General features: G+C 33.6%; 1 protein-coding gene across 2 annotated transcripts in view; it reads right to left on the bottom strand.

The window, feature by feature from the left end:
* Positions 1–23,476, bottom strand: part of LOC105254391 (zinc finger protein rotund) — a 207,768-nt gene that overhangs the window by 61,231 nt on the left and 123,061 nt on the right. For both annotated transcript variants that reach the window (XM_025412504.1, XM_025412503.1), the window contains exon 5: positions 13,512–13,687. In XM_025412504.1, the coding sequence (XP_025268289.1) occupies positions 13,512–13,687 (176 nt within the window). The remainder of the gene's footprint in view (positions 1–13,511; positions 13,688–23,476) is intronic.

Here is a 23,476-nt window from a genome sequence, read left to right as displayed (position 1 = left end):
TAAGGAAACACAATTTGCCCTCGAAGAATACAACTTAGAAATGATGATCATCGTTCATCATTTTTAACATTTGGGAAAATATATAAGCGTGAGACATGAATGGGGATTCTTTTAAATCTATCACATTATACATTAAATCTGCACTGAGAAAAATCGTTTGTACCAACAAAACGTATATGAGTGAAGGCATTTTGATTAAATCAAACAAGAATTTCTAATTATCACGATACAACTTGATTTTTTATAACTAGAACGTTTAATAAATTTTATCATCTATAAGGATTTGGTTAGTATTTTCTGGTTGGATCTATAAAATTTCTTGTTACTTTAATTTCTTTGCTTGCTTCTTAACTTAACTCGTATTCAATATTTGCCATGAAATGTAAATAAAGAACTAGTATTAACATTAAATCCAAAGTATATTTTTTTTTCCCTTACGAGCAGTAGTGCCAGAAAGAGGATGCTCTCTGATTGTGTGTGTTTGAGCTGCATCCTCTTCTTGCATTACTGTTTATCAGTTTAATTTCTAACAAACCGAATTTAAAATAATTTATTCAGTAATCTGGATTGAATTTATCCAATAATCTTGTTGGAATTCAGAATATTAAACAGACTTTTGAGATTAGATGGATAAAATTTTAGACGACTTGGTGCTAATGAGTTTAGTATTATTAACCAGAAAATTTGATAAATTTAACAGGAAGAAATTAATCAGATTCATCTGGTAATTCCTGCAAGAATTCTTGTTCGTCCATTTTCCAAAATTCTAATTAATGCAATCAGATTTTTTTCTTAGTGTACGAGTTTCAATATGACATCATAAAGAGTCTTAAGAGGCTCGACTTCTCCTCCATGATAAGGAGAATCGACGACCTTGAATCATGCGAATGAAACGATCACCCTCGACCCAAATCAAAGAATCTATCGCGCTTCTTAATCCAGGCACATTCAAGGAAGAAAGAGCGTGTCTGTCAGAACGTCGACGGACGAAGGCTGGACGAACGGACGGATGGACGGACGGTTACATAACTCCGACGATAGAGACGAAGGGTCTCGGGGAACCGAGGAGAAAGAGGGGGATATTGTGCCACGCATTGTATATAAAGGACTACGCGCTTAGAGGGGCGGGTGGGGGAGGGTTTAGATTTGGAAATTTAGTACATAGACAGTAAATGGGGTATCATGTTCAGTCTAAGGCTTAAGGACTTTTGTTTGGCGTGGGAGGCTGCCGCGCGCACTGCCCGACGTCCCTCTCTCCCCCTGTCCTTCCAATCTCTCTTCGTTTCTTCCTCCCCTCGCTCCTCTTCTCGATCCGTTCCAACTTTTTAGGCTCAACCTGCTCCATTCATCGGTAGTTTTCGTTTTCATTTGAATCCATTTAACTAACGCGCGCGATATTCTTTACGCGAACGCTTCATTATCGTCACCTTTTTAAAAATGCATTGCTACATGAAGCAATCATTATGAATTTTTGTATAAAAATTTATTTAATTGAATTTTATTTAATCTATAAATGGAAAGCTGAATCGAGAAGAAGTACTCATCTAAATTATATATTTTTTAATTAATTTTCAATAGATTTTATTACGCAACCATAAAATTCAATTCTTATTGACCAAGATGTATAAAATACCGAAGAATCAGACTGACAAATTTATAATTTTCATAGATATCTTCCAGAGATTTTTCATTCAGAATAATCCCTTGTGTTTCAATTTGTCATTAGAAAATTCTAAAACCGCGCGTTACGATGAATAAGACATCGCTGATTATCGATGACCTACGATCCACGGTCTCGTCAATTAAATCCGATTACCGGAATGTATGTAGATGCGAGGATAACAGCATCCCACCGCAAACACAACACGGTTACTTGATTACTCTCGCAATGTGCGTAGCCTTGAGAAGACTCTCACGAATTTCGATCGGCGTTAGATCTAAACCTGATGTTTTTGAGACGGACGGGCCCCCGACCGTCTCTTCATCTTCTTCCGATTGCCCTCCCCCCTTCCACCGACCTCCCGTTTCTGGTCTATCCTACTGTTAGTAGCCGTGGTAGGGGACGCTGCCCACAAAGAGGCAGAAAAAAAAATTGAGTGGAAAAAATGACGGGCCTCTCGCTACCGTGGTGCGTGATCAGGTGAGGCCCCTTTACCGATGTGCACGCACACCGCGCGGCCGTTCTCTCAATAATATCCGCGCCTGAGCGCGTTCGTACACCTTCCCGATCCTATGCGTGTGCCTCGAAGAGAGACAGAGAGAGAAAGAGAGAGAGAGAGAGAGAGAGAGAGAGAGAAAGAGAGAGAGAGAAAGGAAGACGGAGCTCGCGGCTACCGCGAGAACGAAGAATGGACCTTGCCCGGCTCTACGTACGCTTTGCGAAATCATCTCTTGGATGTGTGCGCCTCCTCATCGTGCAATATCATGTTCGTGACATTACTCTTCGAAAAGTTCGAGGAAAGAATTAGCAGATCATTGGATCGCGCACGTATTCCACATAACAAGTTTTCGACGTTTATTATTATAGAGCGTGTATGTCTAAAGTACACTGAGAAAAAAATCTGGTTGCATTAATTAGATTTCTGGTAGATACAACCGGTATGTCTGTTGGAAAATGGACGAATCAAAATTCTTGTAGGAATTACCGGATGAATCTGATTAATTTCTTCCTGTTAAATTTACCAAATTTTCTGGATAATAATACTAAACTCGCCAGCACCAAGTCGTTTAAAATTTTGTCCATCTAATCTCAAAAGTCTGTTTAATATTCTGAATTCCAACAAAATTATTGGATAAATTCAATCAAGATTATTGAATAAATTATTTTAAATTCAGTTTGTTAGAAATTAAATTGATAAACAGTGATGCAAAAAGAGGATGCAGCTCAAACACACACAATCAGAGAGCTAGTATTCTCTTTCTGGTACTACTGCTCGTAAGAGTAAAAAAATATACTTTGAATTTAATGTTAAGACTATTTCTTTGTATACATTTTATGGCAAATATTGAATGCGAGTTAAGGTAAGAGAGTAAGTAAAGAAATTAATGTAACAAGAAATTTGATAGATCCAACCAGAAAATACTAACAAAATCCTTATAGTAAAATCTAATAAGGATGTTTTGTACCTATTTTCAAAATATTGAGAATTTAATGAAAATTGTACAGAATATCCTTACATACAGTACCAGCCAAAAATGTATCATCTTCGTGTTTTTTGAGAATAATTTAACTGAAAGTGAATAACTTAATTCAAAGTGTACGAGATATTTCTATCTAGTCGCATGTTTTAATAGTAAATATATAGATTACTGAACAATAGACTTTTCAATCAATATTGGATACAGCAACTTAAGAAATATTAATTAAATATATACTTTGAATTAAATTATCCTCAAAAAAGATAATATATTTTCGACTGGTACTGTATGTTTCGAATCTTCAGTATAATTTTTAAATCGATTCACTAAAGCGTTCACAAGTTATAAGGATTTTAATTTGCACCGAATTAACATGTGTTCTTATGAGAAACGTATAACCACGTTGATTCAAATGACAAAAACATATGGAAATAATATTCAGCATTTGTTTATAATTTGCAAAAGTTTAGATACAGAAGAAATATTTGGTCAAATATTATTATATAAGTACTAATTGGTTAAAAATATATTAAATATAATTTAATGAAGTTAGTCATGTATCTGTCACAAGGCGAAATTCTCTGCCAAAAGTTAATCATTTCAATTAACAAAATTCGGAATATTTCAGTAAAAACGCAATAAATATTAAAAAATACATCTCTGCACTGTAACTGAGATCAAATTATAATATTTCACACACTTTCTTATTCAAAATACCCTAAAAGTGGATATATTTGTCAATATTGATTTTCAGCTACTTTTTGCAGGAATTGTACATCCTTAAACGTTCTAGTTATGAAAAATCGAGTCTTATCATGATAACTAGAAATTCTTGTTTGACTTAACCAAAATGCCTACAATCATACACGTCTTGTTAGTGCAAAAAAAAAAATCAAACGATTTTTCCCAATATATATTTATAAAAAACGTGAAGGGAAACTTTTTGATGCGATTTAATATATAAGAGGAATCGAGCTTATCTCGTTGAAAAGCGTGCAAAGATCGACAGAGATATAAATATAACGTTCGAAATTAATTAATTATTCAATTTAATTAATTTCGATGTCTCGAAGGTAGATATTAAAACGTAGATTCTCAGACGTGGAGGCCTCTAGGTTTCTAGATTAAAAAAAAAATCATCGCAAGTTTCGAAACAAAATAAAATAGCGCGAGAAATATTGCGCAGCGGCAAACTTCCGCGGCATCATCGAATCGATTCCTAGATCCGCGGACGATATTATTCCGCGAATAATTTCCACGGCGCGGTTAACTAGATCCGTGTTGCGGTTTTCCGGCGTTCCGAAGCGGACGACGAGGGGGAACGGGAGGACGGCGTCACGAAGCTCGGCCTCAGATATCGATCGGCCGAAGTGGACGATGATGATGCCTGGCAGGAACCGAAGAGCATGAGGCAAATTGGAGGAAATACCGTGGACAGGGAGAGAGAGAGAGAGGAACTAGATGAAGAGAACCCGTGCAGAAGTTGCGTGAACGCGACGAACGCAGGCAAGCGACGAAGAGAATGAACGGGGGAAGGACGAGGAGGAGAAGGGTGAGGAAAGGAAGATCACGAGGACGGAGGGTTTCAGGGGGAGACGCGGGAGACGCGGGGGGGTGAGCGAGAGCTACGAGGCGCCCGAACCGTTGAGGTGAAACGAAATGTTAATGGAAGGAAGAGCGGTCGGGCATCGATGGATGAAGAAGCAGAAAGACATCGACGATGGAAGATGAAGCACAACGAGGCAACCATGAGCGCGAATCGCCATCGCCATCGCGGCCGAAGGTGTAACGTGTGAAAGGAAAAACGAAGGACAGGACATGGAACGAAAACCGCTAATTTCGCCACCGTGACGGTTGTGAAATTGCCGACAGGAAGCCAATAAGCGAGGTGTACCTAGAAAAGCTGATGATTGACAAATGAGTTGAGATAAACGAGAATCGAAAGCTCGGCGAAGGATGCCAAGTGGAATACGTTGCATAACGACAGACGTGGAATTAAGAAGGTAAAGAGAGCAGAGAGAGAGAGAGAGAGAGAGAGAGAGAGAGAGAGAGAGAGAGAGAGAGAGAAACTAGACGATGAACAATCCAATTCGATGAACCGGTGGCACCTAGAGCGAAGAAGGTGAGCGTCGCTCGCTGAGGAAGCTTAATGAAGGAGGGAGACCGAGAAGCAGGATGATAAAGGAAGAAGCGCGGGACATTAGCGGCGAAGAAAGAGGGTTACCGAGAAGAAGTCGCGGCGCGTTGGAACATCGGACGAAGAGGAAACGAAGCGCGCGCGGCTGAGATGAAGGGAAGAGAAGTAAAGTAAGGGGTTAAGCGCGCGGAGAGGAGCGCGGGGGGGGAGGGGGATTGAGGCAGGATGCTGTGCCGTCACGGTACACTAGCCTCCGGACTTGAATCCCGAGCCCTCCGGCTACGGAGGTGCATAGCTTCATTCAGGAGATGGTCACCTTTTTCCTTTTCTTCATCCCTTTCTCTCTCTCTCTCTCTTTCTCTCTGTCCTCTTCGTGCTCGTCTTATTTCTCCCCGTGGCCGCGTGTCAGGACGTTGCGAGATCGTGTATTCCCCCGGTGGTGGAATGTTCGATAAGGAGGAACGGTAGCGGTCGGGACGACGTTAAAGCGTCGTAAAGCGACAACGAGGTAGAGACGCGTTGCATTAAAGGACAAGATCGGTGGAGCGCGACGGGCAATCGCGATATCGCGAGCGGCCTTAGTCCATGACTCCGATTTTCGAGTTGCACACGTTTACGCCGTCGTAATTCGTGCGCTTAAATCGCGAAGACAGAGTATATACAGGGTGAGCCATTTTAAGTTACCCACCCCAATAACTTTTTTATTTTTGAATGTACAACGAAATGTTTCAAATAAAAGTTGCTTGACTTTGAGGGGGACAGAAGATGGTGGTAGAAATTTGACCTTGGATAGTCATTTGGAGGTTACATAAAGGTCACCTTTAATTTCTTAAATGGAACCTACTATTTTTCATTGCATGTTCTTGTAGCTTACCTCGAGAGCTTTCCAAAACACTATAATGAATTATTTTTCCATGAAGTATTTTTCGAGTTATGAGGCTTGAAATTATTTCTTAATTTTACATAAACCATAAAATATCTTGTAAAATATTCATTTTTCGATTATCTTATCTTCATACTTTTATGTACAAAATAATGAGAGGAATCAATTGGTGTAAAGAAAACACATAGTTATTTCTAAGAAAAAATATGTAATTTGCAATTAACAATTCCATATTTTTTCTTAAAAACAACTGTATGTTTTCTTTATACCAATTGATTCCTCTCATTATTTTGTATATAAAAGTATTAAGGTAAGATAATCGAAAAATGAATGGTTTACTAGATATTTTATGGTTTATGTAAAATTAAGAAATTATTTCAAGCCTTATAACTCAAAATGTACTTAATGAAAAGGTATTTAATTATAGTGTTTTAGAAAGCTCTCGAGGTAAGCTATAAGAATATGCAATGAAAAAGTAGGTTCTATTCAAGAAATTGAAGGTAACCTTTATGTGACCTTTAAATGACTATCCAAGGTCAAATTTTTGCCATCCATCTTCTGTCCCCCTCGAAGTCAAGCAACTTTTATTTGAAACATTTTGTTGTACATTCAAATATAAAAAAGTTATTGGGGTGGATAACTTAAAATGGCTCACCCTGTATATAGCTACATCTCCTTGGTTAAGTGTTATTAAAATGAAAATAAAAATGGGATAATTTTATTTCAAAACTGCCGTCTCTTAAAAAGAATTCTCCTCGTCCCGTGAAAATCTTAAGGTCCTTGAGACGCGAACGAGTTCCGTTGGTTCGTACGAGAGGAATGTTGAAAGTTAGGTCTCCAATAGGACTCGGAGAGACTCGGGCATCACACGGAGCAACAACGAACTCGATTAATCGTAGAAGACATTAGTGAAACGAGCGTGACAGTACCGTTGCGCGAGATGAAGCATAATTCTACTTCCTGCTTTATGGGGGCGTGGTGATTGCGGCAATTTATGAATTCCTGAATTTTTAGTCTCCTACTCTGTGTGTGATATCAAATTTATGCCCTTCTGCCTTCCTCTCAGAAGCTTCAACTTTCCTCGCAAACGCATACATCGTTGTACGACAATCGATATTAATTAATCGAGAATAGATTGGCTATCAATACCTTGTAGCACGAAGGGAGAGACAAAGAATACACGAGAGATTCCTGTCGCGTGTCTATTCGACATATAATTTTAGACATTTATACAATGTCTAGAAATCGAACGTATCGATTTATGATAATAATTATTAATGCAATAATTCTACTGTATATTTTATAATTTTCGTTTCTGTCCATGAGATATAATTAGAATTACATTGTGAGAATTATTATTATAGAGATGGTACTGTTCTGCCATTCGTTAACTTTGTATACTTGTTTTTTAATTTTATCATTACAATACCGGTCAAAAATATATCACTGTTTTTGAGGATAAACTTTATTCAAAGTATATATATTTAATTAATTTTTCTTAAGGATGTTTTGTACCTATTTTCAAAATATTGAGAATTTAATGAAAATTGTACAGAATGTCCTTACATATGTTTAGAATCTTCGGTATAATTTTTAAATCGATTCACTAAAGCGTTCACAAGTTATAAGGATTTTAATTTGCACCGAATTATCATGTGTTCTTATGGGAAACGTATAATCACGTCGATTCAAATGGCAAAAACACATGGAAATAATATTCAGAATTTGTTTAAAATTTGCAAAACTTTAGATACAGAGGAAATATTTGGTCAAATAATATTATGCAAGTATTAACTGGTTAAAAAGATATTAAATATAATTCAATAAAGTTAGCCGTGTATCTGTCACAAGGCGAAATTCTCTGCCAAAAATTAATCATTTCTATTAACAAAATTCGGAATATTTCAATAAAAACGCAATAAATATTTAAAAATACATCTCTGCGCTGTCAGCGAAAATCAAATTGTAATATTCCACACAATTTTTCATACGCAAAATACACTAAAAGGATATTCGTCAATATTGATTTTCAGCTACTTTTTGCTGAGATTGTACATATAAAACATCCTTAAGTTGCTGTATCCATTATTGAATGAAAATCTATTGGTCAGTAATTTATGTATCTACTTTATATTAAACCATGTGACTAGATAGAAATATATACACTTCGATTAATTTATTTACTTTGAGTTAAGTTATTGTCAAAAAACAAAGATATATTTTTAGGCGGTACTCTATATTATTTTTGAAGCCTATTTTTACGATTATACCATAAACGAGAATAATATATAACAGGCTCTCTTTCTTCAATAATTTCACCATAAAGATCTTTCTTTTATTATCCTTTTCATTTCTTATTTTTTTTTATTGACTTCTTTTTTCGCTCCTCTTTCTCTTGTTCTCTCTTTTCGACGGTCTTACTTTTCGAAAGGATATCCGATAAAGAGAAACGATTATAACGAGAAATTACTACTTTGTAACGTGCCGCAGAGAGCGATTAATCGCGGGGAATCTGCCGGTACCGTTGCGCACGAAATCTGTATAATTTGTAAACTTTTTTTACCGGCCACAAATATGTAATTTGATTCAGTTTAATCTCTGTCTGGAACGCGACGCAGTCGCAATCGTCAGCGAGTATTTATTACTAGAGGGAAAGCGCGAATAAGCACAACAATCTTTAGATCCGATCAATTTTTGCAAGAAATAAAAATCTCATCTTTTTGTCATAAATAAAAAATATTAATTAAAAGAATGTATATTTGGATTACACCCTCTCTAGGCAGCAAATCCAACTGAAAGCTGATAAAATATAATTTATCAAAGCACTGCCTGTTAAAAAATACAGTAAAAGTTGCGAAAATGTGACAATACTATACCAGAGAAATGTGAAAATAATTTTATAAATTATATATAAATTAAAAATAATTTTATAAATTATATATAAATTAAAAATAATTTCATAAATTACATATAAATTAAAAGTAATTTTATAAATTATATATAAATTAAAAGTAATTTTATAAATTATATATAAATTAAAAATGAAGGCGAAATCTATTTCCATAATATTAAAATATACCACGTGTTATCACAAAAGAATGACATCAAAGAAATCATAATCGTGTTCCTAAAATATAATTCTCTGCGTATATATGCTTTAATTTGCACTAGATAATTCACAAGATCGTTTTCGTTATACTTAAGCCATTTTGTCGTATTTTGATTATAAATGACTATGCAAATAGTAAATTATTTCACTAGGCAACGGAGAAGGTAATGTGTTATAATTATATCGCGTAATTCTTGTTCTTAACAAAATAATAACGAAATTGACGAAAATTGGATCTATTTATACGTGAATTATTATTTTATTAGCCAACGTCATCGATCGAGGTTGATAAGGTCGGTCGATTAAAAACCGACCGGATTAGTCATTAACGGAGGAAATGCGAAACGGTCGTTTCTACGTGGGATTTAGATTTGTTCGTTTATTAATTTCTCACTAATGAGAGTACCGGGCATACCATGTTGATCCGTCTCCGTTTCTTTAACTCATCATCTTAACGATTATCCTTCTGTCGCTCCTTCCGCTCCTTCCTGGGAACACCTAACGGTTTATATCACGCATACACACCAGCAGGTGTGAAAAAATTCCTCATTGAGAGATATATATCAGGTAAAAGAAGCAGACAGAAGAGATTGCGGGATTTTCTCGACGCACGACATTTCTCGATCCGCGACAAATTAACCCCTTTCGTGTCACATTGTATTTAATGCGGCAGATATATGCGCGATAACTGGTTTTAGTCGTGGGTTTCGCGTTTTGCTCCTGTTTCTCCTGCGCAATAGAAGCGCCGGTGCGCTTCGTTGGCCTCCAGTGTATGATAATCTGCCCTATTCTACAATCATTCGGTGAATATCATTAAATTTTAACGATCCGCTTTATGGAATGTCGTGCGCCGCGTCCTTCGAATCTCTCTCTTCTCTCTCTCTCTCTCTCTCTCTCTCTCTCTCCCTCGCCCTCCCTTCTATTCTTTTACGCCGTCTTTTTTCGCGACGGAAATTGCATTTGCCGGTAATTATCGCGGAAAGCGCGGAAAGCTGTAAACTTTAACGATTGTCTTTAAACGGCTCGTAAACCGCGCCGTTAACCAATTTGCGAAACTCAAATCCATCATCGGGGATATAAATTGTACGAGTGTACGGGGTCGCGTGCGACCGACGCCATGGGGGGTTTAACGACGTGGAGGCAAGACATTTTCTAAAGGTCAGGTTTCTATGTCTATCCTGTTCGTGGTAAGCCCTTTGGTGCGCACCAAAATCTGAAAACCGCGTAAGGATACTGCATCTTTGATAAAAGTTGCAAGAGTTGACTTCACAAGCCACGCTTGCAGACATTAATGATAAAATGATATCCCGCACAGCAAGATGGAAGTATGTCTTTGCGTTGGACAAATCCCCCCTGATCAAATATAAAAATTAAGGAAATCTAAAAGTGAACTTTTGAAAGTGATATCAATCTGTCATGGTCCCTAATTATTTCAGTGAATTCTCTCTGATGTCTCGGTTTCAAACCACTCTCTTGAGCTCTCGCGATCTTGCAACATGGATGCTACAATACAATCATTCGATATTTTTTGCTCATTTTTACGAGCCTTTATGAAATTCTAAAAATTTTTTCATCGATAAAAAATACGCGATTATCTTTGAATTGTTTTATTTCTTCAAGAATGAATTTGAAACATTTTGCTTCACGTTTTTCGAATAGAACGGAGAACAATATATACCATAAATGACAAAATATTCAAATTTGCTATTAGAGCGACACTTGTAATACTGTTGGAATTCTTACAATGTAGTAAAAAATAAATTTTTATTGCAGAAGATAAGTTCCCTCTCTTTTACTCTGCATTGTTATTTTAAGCGAACCTAACGGCGATTTTATTTATCGCCAAATTTAAAGTGACTTTAAAGTTTCTTTTCGGCAAAAACATGCCGCAAAAATTTTCGTGAAAATTGACGGTCATTAAATCATTTACCTCATAAAACAGATCCTAACATTTATGAATATTTTCTTTAACCCTTTCATAAAAACGCAATTCTATTCTGCAATTCGGAATAAAAGTAAACCATCAGAAAAAAAATATCGGAAAATATAACCATATGTGTTTTATTATGTAGCAATGACTATTAACGTAGCACAATCGATCACTTTATCTCGATAGATAAATAGCATAAACTTATTGTAATTAAAAACTGTAGGAATAATCGTACATTAATTATATTAATAATTACATTTATATAAATATGTAATCATAAAATTGTATCATTATTGCAGAAATACACATATATCGCAATAAAATGTCATTTTAGCCTCAAAAATCAGTAAAATATCCTCGATATTAAAATATCGTAAATAATATAATAATATAATGTAAATCTAATACAATAATGTAAAATAAATATCGTAAATATCTAATAATAATATGGATATTTTGTACATAATAATAAATAAATAATAATTTTATATCCAATACTTTTAGCGATTAAATAATTTTATTGAGACTACATTATCAAGTCTCGAAAGCGCGGAGGTGATTATTGCAATCGGTTGCAAAAATAAATCGAAAAGAATCAAATTTGCAAGAGAGCGAAGAAGAAGAAAGAGTAGGAAAAAATATGTTTATAATTTTGTTATGTTTATAATTTTGAGTATTTTTTAAGATGCACGAATATTTAGTATTCGAAAATAAAAGTCATGTAACGCGTGCAGGAAAAAAGCAGTTACCCTCAGTAGTTTGAAAAGAATACCTAACTGTTTCTTTCTTTCAATAAAAAAAAAAGGTATCTACCTTTTTTAACAGTGGTGACAGCCGAATAATTTCTGGTTTGTATGCGGCACGTGGTAAGTATGTTTCTATAGAAAATTGTCTATAAATTTTTAAGTCGCTTGAAATTCTAGTGCTACCGTTTCTATGAGAAATATACAATACGGGAAGACAAAGCGTACGAAAAGATCAATGCAAATAAAACTATTAAGGCCTTCAAGAAAAAAATATAAAGAGATGAAAAGAAAAAAAAGAACTGCCTGAAAAAGAAAACAGGTAACCGATAACGGGTTACATGGACATTTTCAGAAGCATTCTCGATTTTGAACGAATATTTTTTTACGATGCATTTTATATTTTTACGATATTAAAAGTGAAATATTAACATGAAATATCAATTGCGTAGTCATTTCGTTTAGATGAAATAACACGCTACTCAAGAATGATGAGAGCTAATAAACGTAAGCGCACAGAAAAAAAGGACATTTTTATTTTGAAAATATATTTAGTTTTAACATCGAAATGTTGAAATGAGATTATATTGCGTTAATTAAAGAAAAATAATTATTTGAATAATTGCTTACTTGAATGAAGTCATTTTATATTCAATCGAAAAAAATATATTCTCATGATTTAAGATTTAAGGATGTATTGGACGTCTGCCTCAAAAGTTAATCCAAAGTATCAAAAAATTAAAGTTGGGCAGAATTCTAATTGATCAAAAATTACTTAAAAATCACGAAATCATACTTCAAAGTATTCTTTAATATAAATAAGTCTTAATTTCCAAGAAAATGTTGCCGCGTTTTATCATCAATATTGCATCAAACCGATAATCACAGTTATTTTTTAATAATAATTTTAAAACGAGCAAGTAAATCGTTTTAAAACTTTGTGGGAACATTTTTACACGTATGAAGAATATAATATTACAAAATGAAATTTTTATCATTTTTTTTTATAGTTTGTAAATAATTTATTACCTGTCTCTTGAACGTTTACATAAGATCCTATGTTAAATCGCAAAATTCAAAAATTAATAACTTTTAAAGGAGCAAGTAAAAAAATTTGAAATAATTCATGACGATTTAGAATATTATTAAGAATGTTGAATTAAAAATTCACCGCGATCTCATTGATTGTAATATATCTCCAATACATCCTTAATTTTCTTGAATGGAAAAGAAACAATGTTAGATAGAAAATAACATTTTCAAATCAAGGATTATAATTTTCTTAAAGTGGAATTAAATAATTATATTTATATAATTATTTAATAAATAATAATTATATATTTAATAAATAATTATTTAAATAATAATTATATATTCTTGAGATCCATATAATATTGAAATTGAAAATTGTTAAATTTTTCTAAGAAGATTAGAAATTGTTGCGTATATATACGAAACAATGAACGCGTTAGTTGAAATATATAAGTTTTGATTTGGCGCTTCTTTTTTTTCTGTGCATACCCCATGGGTCGATATCGAACGGAGATACCGGAGGGATTGGTTCCACTCACCTGCGGACACATCTTGCATTGATACTTCCTCGGCGGATGCGAGTGCGGTCCGCCGAGATGAGAATTCAGATGCGACGGATGGGAGGGTTTGACGGTGAGAGGTTGAGGAACCACCAAGAGACTGGCGGGTGGACTTCCGCTGCTCGAACCGCCGGCGCCCCGATACTGCTCGTCACCTGCAATCACATTCGCAGATACGGGATTAGATCGGGTCTCCTTGAACGACGTTCGCCATCACCGAGAGCCTTGTGACGCGGCGCAGATTATCGGGCGTACGTATTTTAATTACTTTCAATCATACATTAGCGACCGACTTTGATTATAAAGCAGGCTCCGCGGCTGAAAAGCTGGCATAGCAATAGCTATAGCAATCATCGGTATTTTCCAGCCGCTTAATTAGATATTAATAATAGATTAAGTACTCCAGATATTATTGATGCACTTTAATTGAACGTGAACGTCTCGATAGATTTTTCCGCTTCGTAATTTGCTCCGAGTTGAAAATATCACGCGAAATACCTTGTGCGCCATAGCGCGTCATTGTCCACATCATTAACATCCGCTTATTATTAGAATATATAATTAACCCGATACGTATCGAGTCCAACAGGTATCTTTAAAGTCCTACAACGAATATTATACGTGACACGGAGATTTACGCGATGGGTTATTATTGTCGTGCGAGATTGAGAGTTATTGTGATTTATCAGCAAGTCGCTATAATAAAGTGCTGTGTCTCTCGCTTATGTTTGTCGCGAGAAAAAAATGATACTCGTGAGCGATCGCGTTCAATGCAAAGTAATATACGCGCATAAGGCAGGTGTGTACGAATGGCAGGCACGCATATGTGTGTGCGTTTAGAGATGATAAAACCGAGAGAGAAGCTGACGGATCGGACTGATGGTCGGCTGACGCAACACTCCGGTGCGTCGTGCAAGGGGCAAGGATCCTGCAGGTTGCAAGGACGAGTATGATCCTGCGTTACGAGTGATTGTCATTAAGCCGACTTCTCAATATCGTTTGACGCGCGCGTGTGTGTAAGTATGCATATGGGTTTGAGTTAGTAGCTCGCGAGCTCGTTCGCGGTATTCCAACTACTACTTTGCACTCTTACGCATCGACACTCTTGAACGCTCTTTATGCATGCAAAAATATACAACGTCATTCTTTCGGCGCGAGCGCGAATCGCAATTTCTTGCGCTGTCTTGCGCGTTGCAATTTACCGAGATAGCTCTCTAGGATATACAAGGTAGGCCATTTTGATCAACGCTGAACTGAAATATCTCAAAATCCATAAGTTTAAGACAAAAATGTTTCGGACAAAAGTTGTATGGCTTGAAGGGGGACATAAGACTGTGCCATTAGTTTGACCTTGAAGAGTCAGCTGAAGGTCACGTGAAGGTCACCTCCGACTTTGTAAACGGGACACCCTATATGCTTTTGCAGATTCTTGTAGCTCATCTCGAGAGTTTTCCAAAACACTATGATAAAATATATTTTCATTAAGTACTTTTTGAGTTATGAGGCTTGAAATTATTTCTCAAATTTACATATACTATAAAATATCTCGTAAAATATTCACTGTTCGATGATTTTGTCTCAATAATTTTATGCGCAAAATAATGAGAGAAATCAATTGGTGTAAAAAAAACATAATTGTTTCGAAGAAAAAATATATAATTTGCAATTAGCAATTACATATTTTTTCTTAAAAACGACTATGTGTTTTCTTTACATCAATTAATTCCTCTCATTATTTTGTACATAAAAGTATTAAGACAAGTTAATAAAATATGAATATTTTACTAGATTTCATGGTTTATGTAAAATTGAAAAATTATTTCAAGCCTCATAACTCGAAAAGTATTTAATGAAAAAATACTTTATTATAGTGTTTTGAAAAGCTCTTGAGGCAAGCTATAAGAATTTGCAAAAGTATATAGAGTGTCCCGTTTAAAAAGTTGGAGATGACCTTTACGTGCTTTTCAGGTTACTCTTCAAGGTCAAACTAATGGCATCATCTTATGTCCCCCTTCAAGCCATACAACTTTTGTCTGAAACATTTTTGTCTTAAACTTATGGATTTTGAGATATTTCAGTGCGTAGATTAAAATGGCCTATCCTGTATATGCAATATATTTATTCGTTTCTTCTCGAATATTCGCAGACAGATATATCAATTATATAGAAACTTCTTGACAAGGGAAAGAAATTGCTTGTCCGTTCGTTTTAAACTTTTACAATCTCGAGATACTTTTATTATCTCGCCTACATTACTAAACATTTTCTGAAGAAAAAAGCCTATATTGTGCAAAATATTATTCAAATATTGTTTCAAAAATTCTGTATCGATGTATCGAGATACAAGATTTTCATGAAATTGAAATACGATTATTGCTGTCTTGGATTTCTCTCTCGACGTTCGGCCTTAAATTGTAAAATTAATATCAATCGAGCGTTTCGAATCCTTTTTTCTACACGAACATCCTTTACGAGTAGCAAAAACGACCGGAAACGTTATCGGCGTTAAATGGAGGAAGCTGTAATAAATTGCGTACTCTTGCTCTATTTCCTGCCAATAATAGAAAAGTTATCGCTCGACCTTGAGCAGCGAGTAAATGTGCCTCAAAAGTGAAATCTCTCGCTCGGATACTATTAAGCGCGACTTTACGATTCCCAGACAAGATGCCTGTATTATAATACATTTAAATCTCGATTTACATGATGCAACACAGGAAATATAAAATATGAGATTTTTGTCGCATTTTTATAAATGATGATCGCTGCAAAATGTTTAAAAGAGAAAAGAGAGAGAGAGAGAGAGAGAGAAAGAAGGAGAAGAAGCCTAATGATTCGCACCGCGTCATTAATGACTTCATAATTTATTAATAGCTCCTTTACTGTTCTTCGCGCGCATCTTTGCTCGTTAAGTTCAGTTCAGAAGCGAGGACTCTTCTCTTACAAGGACGGGGGCATCCTGTGACTTTTACGACAATGCATGAGCATGTTCGGTAGAATACGCGTAGGCGATCAGAAGAAGGCGCTTCTCTAAAGCAGCCTACGCGCGTCGATTTTGCTTAGAGAAGCAATGTTAAACACGTGAATGTAAAGAATACTCGCAAGAGTTCGTGCGATATTATGTGTAAATTATTGATTTGCAAGTGATTTAAGTAGATAAAGTAATAAACGTCGTCGCTATTTAATTCGTCTATTCGAAAATTGCGAAAGAAAATGTTATAAAATTTATGTCATTTAACATTTTATATCTTTTTTAATCATTATTTTTAGATTATTATATATATGTGTGTGTGTGTAGACTAGTGTTAATTAATGACAATCCTTATATACAAAAATAAAACTGGACGGATGTTTATTTTAAATTATCCAATGAGATGACATTAATTTATACGCGCAATAAATTTGATATATAATTACTAGTATTATATTAATACAATATTAAATAAATACGGAATTTAAAATTTTCTTTAAATGGTGAATACTTCATTACTCTAGATCTCTAGATTTAATTACTCTAGATATTCTAATGATTAAATGAATCAATGTTTGCGCGTAATCGGAGTAATCATCAAATGATATTGTGCGACATAATGAGGATCGAGAAACAAGTATAATATCGAGCGCAGCATCAAAGTTCAAGGCACAAACGTATACTTAACGATGCAATTAGAATAATTTTATTGATAAAGAAAAGAATACCAGTTTAATATAAATATATGAAATTTTATTGAGTCGGCACAATTTCCGACGCATTTTATTAATGTATTTCTATCCTGATGAAGTTATGAGCGGCCTTCTTTTTCGCTCGATTCGTTCGGTACGCGGTGTTACGTAATCGATAAGCTACATGTACTAGTCTGACTCTCGATCAGACATGCGAGGCAAGTGAAAACAGGTGCCATTTCCGAGTTTATGCAAGTTTCATTCGCCATTATTACAGATTTATCTACCTATTCACATTGTATCGTTCACTCATTCTACCTAGTAATTTATAGCTGTTTGCCTCACGTGTCGAATGTTGCGCTCTCGTATTGAAAAAAAAAACTCTCGTCTTATGCAGTAATTGCGTGTGTCATAATCTTTCTCCAGTTTTCAAATTTACGGATGTAAATTATATGCGTGAAATTGTCATTTTACAAAACGACCAAATCATGTTTCGTCGCATGCCGCCCGCACGTGGATTGTGTATTAATTTCACACCAACTGAATTTATTATATTTAAACGTCTTCTGCATCGATTGAATTCTTTAAAGGAGACACGAAGAATATAAACTCGCAGCTGGTTTGCTGTCAGATAATTGCAGAGGACTACGCGATTCGTTTCCCAGTACGATTTTTTGCGTATCACGTCTTCTCGCGATGTTATTCCCGGCGCTCTTTTCGCCTAATCGATCAATCTCGGAAGGCGCAAGATTACATATACATACACGCACGTATACGTAACGTTCTCCTCACGGCATAACTAATTGATCTTTCCAGCCGCGCGCTTGAACCCGATAATTACCATTTACATACGGTGATCCCGTGCGCGAGAGTCGCGATAATCTTTGGCCGTAACACCGGACGAAGAGGCCACCTCCTCTCCCTCGAGATCGCCACTTGTCAGTGCGTGCGGCACACATTTGCCGCACCTGGAAAAATGCGAGGAACTCGCATAGGCTTCAGGTACATTGATATAAAATGCGCTACCTGTTTGCAGAAGCTAGAACAAGCGTATGAAAATAAGGATAAAAGTGAAAATGTAAATGAAACTGGACGACGAAGGCTAGTGCGTTTAGTAGCGGCTTCGCGTTCTTGGTCGTGGAAATTTACCTCTCTTCGTAATTCATATATTATCTGCGATCTTTGATACATTTCCTACAAATGGATCTTGATTTCCATCTTTAAATTATCTTCCAACTTTTTCAATCATATACATAATTTAAGAGATTATAAATTTATTTAATTATGTATATGATTTAAAATATTATATATAAATATTTAAAATATTATTATAAATTTAATATACATTTGCACTATCTTTCATAATTAAAATTATTTATATATATATAAAATTATATATAATTATAATTAAATATAAATTATATATAATTAAATATATATACATATATATTTAATTATATATAATTTATATAATTTATATAATTATAATTATATATATATAGAGGGTGTCCCATTTTAACTTTCACACTCGAATATCTCAAAACCATGGCGGTTTTGGTGAAAATGTTTTAAACAAAAATTATATGGTTTTAAGAAGGCCATAAGATGTCATTGGTTTTACCTTAAAAAGTAGTTTGAAAGTCACGTGAAGGTCACTTCCAACTTTTTAAATGGGACACCTTATATACCTTTTGCATATTCTTGTAGCTTGCCTCGAGAGCTTTCCAAAACACTATAATTAAACATTTTTTCATTAAGTAGTTTTCGAGTTATGAGGCTTGAAATAATTTCTTAATTTTACACAAACCATAAAATATCTAGTAAAATATTCATTTTTCGATTATCTTACCTTACTTTTATGTACAAAATAATGAGAGTAATCAATTGGTGTAAAGAAAAAACATAGTTGTTTAAAAAAGAATGTAATGCATGTTTTGCAATTAACAATTATATATATTTTTTTTTAAAAACAATTATGTTTTTTCTTTACACCAATTGATTCCTGTCATTATTTTGTACATAAAAGTATTAAGATAAGATAATCGAAAAATAAATATTTTACTAGATATTTTATGGTTTATGTTAAAATTACGAAATTATTTCAAGCCTCATAACTCGAAAAGTACTCAATGCAAAAATACTTTAATATAAATATATATATATATATATATATATATATATGTATGTATATATTTAATTACATTTATATTCATATAATTTTATTAATAAATCTTATTATATATATAAAATAAAATTTAAGACAAATTATATAATCTAGATAAATAAATTTTCATAATTTATAAACAACAGCTACATTATTTAATTTTTTGCTTAACTGTTAAATAAAATGGAGGAAACATTTTTTTGTAAGAAAAATCGAATATTAATTCAATTTTTTGAACACGTGTAAGGGATTCATCTTATTCTCTCATTGCCAGTGTTTGAAATCGTGATTTTATCAGCGCATTTATCATGACGATAGAGAAGCGTAGAAATGTCAAAATATTTTTCTCGATCCGCATTGAGGACGATAATAATATATTTTCGCGTGACGTTCGCGTTGAATTTTATATGAACGTATTTTCACGCACGTGGTCCAGTCACTGGCTGGCAAAAACACACGCGCGCGACACTTAAACCATCTCCCATTTCCATCTACGTGTCACGGACACGCGTGCGCAACATGCACGCATTTGTGACGAGAGCGTTAATGACGTATGACGCCACACACCTCCCGGCGTTATTTGCGGTGTGTAATTTTAATGGAATTATCGCGTCTCTTTCGGCATATCTACACAAATAAAAATTGTTTTCTACGTGTTCGACCATTTGTAGATTAACCTGACATTATGACAACTTATATGTTTCACTTTTTTCCCTTCCTCAGGATTATTTAAGTTTTTTCGCAAATGTATCCTATAAATTTTATCTCATTTGATACATATTTAATTAGAGAAATCTATTGTGTGTAAATTTATATAAGATTACAAGTATACTCGATTTTATAACACATTCAGCATAAGATGAATAATATGTGATTGTGTAAGCTGTTCTTTATCTTTAATATTATCAAGTTTATACGCGATAATTAAAAATATCGATCATATTTTTAGAAATCAATATTTTTAAAGATTAATGATTCTTAAGAAAATTAATTAAATAAATAAATAAATTTATTAATTTTATTTATTTAAATAATTTTATTAATTTATAAATTAATAAATTATTTATTTATTTGTAAATTTATTAATTTTATTTATTTAAATAAATTTATTTAAACATAAAATTGTCTTAACTAAATAGATTTAGATGCAAATAATACTAATTACTCAATCTTAAATATTGTAACAATAATTATAATTACTGTGAGAAGAGAAAATCATAAAAAAAAAGTTAAATAATTGAAAAAAATGCTCTTTGAATACTGAATATTACAAAGAGTCGAAATTATAAAAATCGACCGGTCCTCTTTCCATCATGCTTGCCCGGCTTGCGGGAAGCGCGGTTAATAATAATCGTGGGAGCGCGGCAATTATATCCATTGTAACACATTTAATTGTTTATCAGCCACGTCATACTTCGTATGACGCAGAAATTCAACAAGCCTCGACAAATCGGCGTGCTGACAGTCTAGTAAAGAGTAAAAGTGGAATAAAAATCTTTGATGTGATAATATACAGCACACGTTATATCGCGAAAGAGAATTTGTTGAATAAATTTTTAATCTAAATTCTTTGAGATAAAATTTACGACCACTAATAAGCATACATGAAAAAATCTAATTAATACATTTTATATATGTATAACTACATTTATCGAGTTACATTTGTTTCCACTTAGAGAGAATAAGTGAAACTTTTTAAATAAAATTTTATAAAATAATTAATATTTTATTGGAATTTTAATCCAAGTTTTTTCATATCAGACATTTTTAATTAATAATACAATATGTTGAATATTGATATCTGCTTACCGTTTCTTTTTTAATTTCTCAAAATTTGAAACTGAAGATTATATTCAAGAAATCTTTTTAACGATTCTGTACAATGCAAATTTAAACTTCTGGCTTAAACTTCCACGTGTTATTATCGCACATGTCATTATCACATTCGGGTCTCGCTGCAACAATCGTAAGTGCATCCACGTCGTGTCGTGGCCTGCACTTGTCTCGGCCAGTCCTTCATGTATATTCATCGATCACTCGCGCGATCGATCCTGACGTCATGCTTAGAGTCGATAGGATCAAGGATCCTGCCTCCGCTCTCTGCATCAATATTGCACCGCCAAGTGTATGCATCTAGCCGTTCTTTTAGTTCTCTTTCACGTCTCTTCTCGCGTGATTTTGACTATCGTGAGTTGGCATGTTTGTCAAATTTCAGGGTCACGATATTTGTATTGGATATTTGTAAAATAAAAAAAAAAGTTATGCGCACCGAGTCGAATTGTTTGTTGGTGTATAACTCATATGTTCATCATTTTATGTACGTGTAGATATATACCTGCCAATTATATTTATATTTACACTAAGAAACAAATCTGGTTGCATTTAATTAGAATTCTGATAGATTCAACCAGTATGTTTGTTGGAAAATGGACGAATTCTTATAGGAATTACCAAATGAATTTGATTAATTTCTTCTAATTGCTATAAATATAATTGCTTACTTGAATGAAGCCATTTAATATAGTTCAATCAAGAAAAATATATTTTTATGATTTAAGATTTAATTTTCTTGAATAGAAAAGAAACAATGTTAGATGGAAAATAACATTTTTAAATTAAAGATTATAATTTTCTTAAAGTAGAATTAAATAATTATATATTCTTGAGATGATAATCATAATATTAAAATAAGACTATAATATTGTTGAAATTTAAAATTATTAAATTCTTTTAAGATTATAAATTGTTATATATGAAACAATGAACGCGTTAGTTTAAGTATATAAATTTTGATTTGATACTTTTTCTTTCTGCACTAAGAAAAAAATCTGATTGCATTAGAATTCTGATACATTCAACCAGTATATCTGTTGGAACATGGACGAATCAGAATTCTTGTAGGAATTACCAGATGAATCTGATTAATTTCTTCCTGTTAAATTTACCAAATTTTCTGGTTAATAATACTAAATTCGCCAGCACCAAGTCGTCTAAAATTTTTTCCATCTAATCTCAAAAAAAGTCCGTTTAATATTCTGAATTCTAACAAAATTATTAGATAAATTCAATCCCGATTATTGAATAAATTATTTTAAATTCAGTTTGTTTGAAATTAAACTAATAAACAGAGATGCAAGAAGAAGATCCAACTCAAACAAACACAATCAGAGAGCTAGCGTCCTCTTTCTGGCACTACTGCTCGTAAGAGAAAAAAAATATACTTTGAATTTAAGAATGTATTGGACGAAATCATACTTCAAAGTATTCTTTAATATAAATAGGTCTTAATTTTCAAGAAAATGTTGCCACGTTTTATCATCAATATTGCGTCAAATCCATAATCACAGTTATTTTTTAATAATAATTTCAAAACGAGCAAGTAAATCGTTTTAAAACTTTGTGGGAACATTTTTACATGTATGAAGAATATAATATTACAAAATGAAATTTTTATCATTGTTCTTTTATAGTTTGTGAATAATTTATTACCTGTCTCTTGAACGTTTACATAAGATTCTATGTTAAAATCGCAAAATTCAAAAATTAATAACTTTTAAAGGAGCAAGTAAAAAAATTTAAAATAATTCATGACTATTTAGAATGTTATTAAGAATGTTAAATTAAAAATTTACGGCGATCTCATTGATTGTAATATATCTCCAATACATCCTTAACGTTAATACTAGTTCTTTATATACATTTCATGGCAAATATTGAATACGAGTTAAGTTAAGAATGGCTTGCCTAGCGACAAGCAAAGAAATTAATGTAACAAGAAATTTTATAGATCCAAGCAGAAAATACTAATCAAATCCTTATAGTAAAATCTAAACGTTAAAATCTTTAAACGTTCTAGTTATAAAAAATCGAGTCCTATCATGATGACTAGAAATTCTTGCTTGATTTAACCAAAATGCCTTCAATCATATACGTCTTGTTGATACAATCAAACGATTTTTCTCAGTTTATATTTACATATACCTATGTACATACATATTTGGACTTATTTGTGATATTACGCGGCTTCATATAGGTAGATGCTAATGTGGAGGTCGGTAGTAAATTATGCAAATAACTCTGCTGGAAATGTCAGTGATTGCGAACGACGGTCAATCCATCG

This window comes from Camponotus floridanus, unplaced genomic scaffold, assembly GCF_003227725.1.
Source record: "Camponotus floridanus strain SB8 unplaced genomic scaffold, Cflo_v7.5 scaffold51, whole genome shotgun sequence".
In the NCBI taxonomy this organism is placed as follows: Eukaryota; Metazoa; Arthropoda; class Insecta; order Hymenoptera; family Formicidae; genus Camponotus; species Camponotus floridanus.
Note: the sequence above shows the minus strand (reverse complement) of the source record. Positions and strands in the feature narration are given on the sequence as shown.